At 39.8% G+C, this 2,568-nt stretch overlaps 1 protein-coding gene across 1 annotated transcript; it reads left to right on the top strand.

Annotated features, from left to right (window-relative positions):
- Positions 1 to 446: 446 nt before the first annotated feature.
- LOC120383569 (olfactory receptor 14A16-like) lies at positions 447 to 1,382 on the top strand. The gene has a single exon (XM_039501724.1). The coding sequence runs from the start codon at positions 447 to 449 to the stop codon at positions 1,380 to 1,382; it is 936 nt and encodes a 311-aa protein (XP_039357658.1).
- Positions 1,383 to 2,568: the final 1,186 nt, after the last annotated feature.

Here is a 2,568-nt window from a genome sequence, read left to right as displayed (position 1 = left end):
ATTGCTCCAGGTTTACACTGATGTGCCTGTCAGAAGAATCTATGTCTCTGGTCTGCAGTTTCCCTTCTATAAAATGAAGATAAGATTTACCTAACTTTATACATCTTTGAATGAAAAAGTTATAGAAGGACCTAGAAAGTAATTGGTCCTGATGATAATTTCTTTCACCTTGGTGTAAATCAAGAGTAATCCCATTCAGTCAATGGGATTATCCTCTGTCTCTCACTCAGCCTAATGTAATCAAGAGTAACTCCACTGGAGTCAATGGGGCTGATTGCATCACCCTCATTCCCAGATCACATCATTCTTCATGAAATAAGGATCTGAGTTTAACTCAAGGGAATTATGGTAATTTACACAAGAGGAAAGATATTTTATTAATCTAATACTGACCATTGTCCTTGTCCTTCCCTCTACAGGCAGCTCATAATATACTGAGAAAGAAAATGTTCAACCGAACCACCGTGACCACATTCCTCCTCCTGGGATTCTCTGATGTTCCAGAGGTGCAGATTTTATACTTCATACTTTTCTTAGTAATTTACCTGGCAGCACTGATGGAGAATCTTCTTATCATCACAGCCATAGCACTTGACCACCACCTTCACACTCCCATGTACTTCTTCTTGATGAATCTGTCTGTCATAGACCTTGGCTCCATCTCTGTCAACATCCCCAAATCAATGGCTAATTCCCTAACCCACACTAGGTCAATTTCCTATGCTGGATGTGTCGCCCAGGTTTTTTTCCTCATCTTCTTGTTAGGAGCAAATTTTTTCCTTCTTACTGTCATGGCGTACGACCGATACGTTGCGATCTGCCAACCACTGCACTATGAGAAAGTGATGAACAGTCAAGCTTGTGTCCAAATGGCAGCCAGTGCCTGGATCAGTGGTAGTCTCAATTCTGCACTGCACACTGGGAACACGTTTGCATTACCCTTCTGTGGAGGCAACATGGTGGATCAGTTCTTTTGTGAAATCCCCAAGCTACTAAAGCTCACCTGCTCTGACTCATACCTCAGTGAAGTTCAGGTTCTCATCTTTAGTGCATGCTTAGGCTTAAGCTGCTTTGTTTTAATAACTTTTTCTTATGTTCAGATCTTCAAAACAGTACTGAGAATCCCTTCTGAGCAAGGACGCCAAAAAGCCTTCTCCACCTGTCTTCCTCACCTCATTGTGGTCTCTTTATCTGTTTTCACTGGCATCTCTGCCTACCTGAAACCGACCTCTAGTTCTACACTGGATCTAGATCTTTTCTTGTCTCTTCTCTACTCCATGTTACCTGCAGTAATGAATCCAGTTATTTATAGCATGAGGAACAAGGAGATCAAAGCTGCATTGAGAAAACTGACTAGATGGATGTTATTCGCCAAGAATTAATTGTCTGTCTGCAAATATTTCTGTGCTTTCTTTCTCTTGGTTCATGTCAGTTATCTCTATGACAACACAATTTATACACAGAAGATCCAGTTTCTGCTCTTGAATGCACCAATGAAAATCCAAATGAACTCCACAGATGTCAATGCACTTGGGCTGATTTACACCAACAGAAGTTCTGGCCTAATAATGGAGTTAAACTGGTGTGCATATTGTGGGAGGGAAGAATTGGGCTTTCATTCTGTGCCAAACGAATGCCTGTTAAACTGCTTTGCCACTTATACCCATTTCAGTGTCACTTAAAAACAAGGAGCTTCTTTCTCTTGTGTGCATAAATCAGAGTGGTGTCAAAGGAGTCAGACTGGTGAAAATCTGGTATATGGGAGAGCAGAGTCTGACATCAACTCTGACCTCCGCAAACCAGTGTAGTGCCATTGACTGAGCGAGAAGAACCAATTTACACCACCTGGGGATCTGACCTCTTAACTTCAATTAAGCTACATCCATTAACACCAGGTGGGAACTGGGGTCACTGAGTCCAATGCCATGATGCCAATTAACAAAAACTGTGGATCTGACCTCTACATGTTAATATCAAGGAGCTCGATATATTTAGCTTAAGGAAGAGACTGTTAAGAGGTGACTTGATCACAGTCTACAAGTACACACACAGAGAACAAATATTTGAAAATGAGCTCTCCAGTCTAGCAGAGAGTTGCACCAGGATCCAGTGCCTGGAAGTTGAAGACAAATTCAGACTGGAAATAAGGCATACAATTTTTAACTTTATTTTTTTTTGTTTTTGTATAAAGTATAAACACACTACAAAACGAAGCATATAAATACATGCACAAGAGGGAAATACAATATACATAAAACATTCAATGTTCATTATTTGTAAAACTTGGACAAAAATAAAACAAAAACAAACAAACAAAACCCCCTGAACCCATAGAGCTCATTCAGGTCATCAATGATTAAAGTGACTAAATAGATAAGTAAATTAGTCATTTTTCCCCATTAATACAGTTGTACAGAGATCGCTAAGATGCTCTGTGTATGACAGAGGAATTGCAGATTTTCATTTTCTCAAAATAACTCTTTTGGACACTAAAATAGCTCCTGCAATCCATTTCTTAATGTTAACTGGTAATACCAGTGCATCCAGCACCCCTAAAATATACAAGCT

The sequence above is a fragment of the Mauremys reevesii genome, linkage group 15 (genome assembly GCF_016161935.1).
Source record: "Mauremys reevesii isolate NIE-2019 linkage group 15, ASM1616193v1, whole genome shotgun sequence".
Classification (NCBI taxonomy): domain Eukaryota; kingdom Metazoa; phylum Chordata; order Testudines; family Geoemydidae; genus Mauremys; species Mauremys reevesii.
Note: the sequence above shows the minus strand (reverse complement) of the source record. Positions and strands in the feature narration are given on the sequence as shown.

Coding starts and splice junctions, on each gene's coding strand:
- LOC120383569 (XM_039501724.1), top strand. CDS start 447: ATGTTCAACCGAACCACCGTGACCACATTCCTCCTCCTGGGATTCTCT.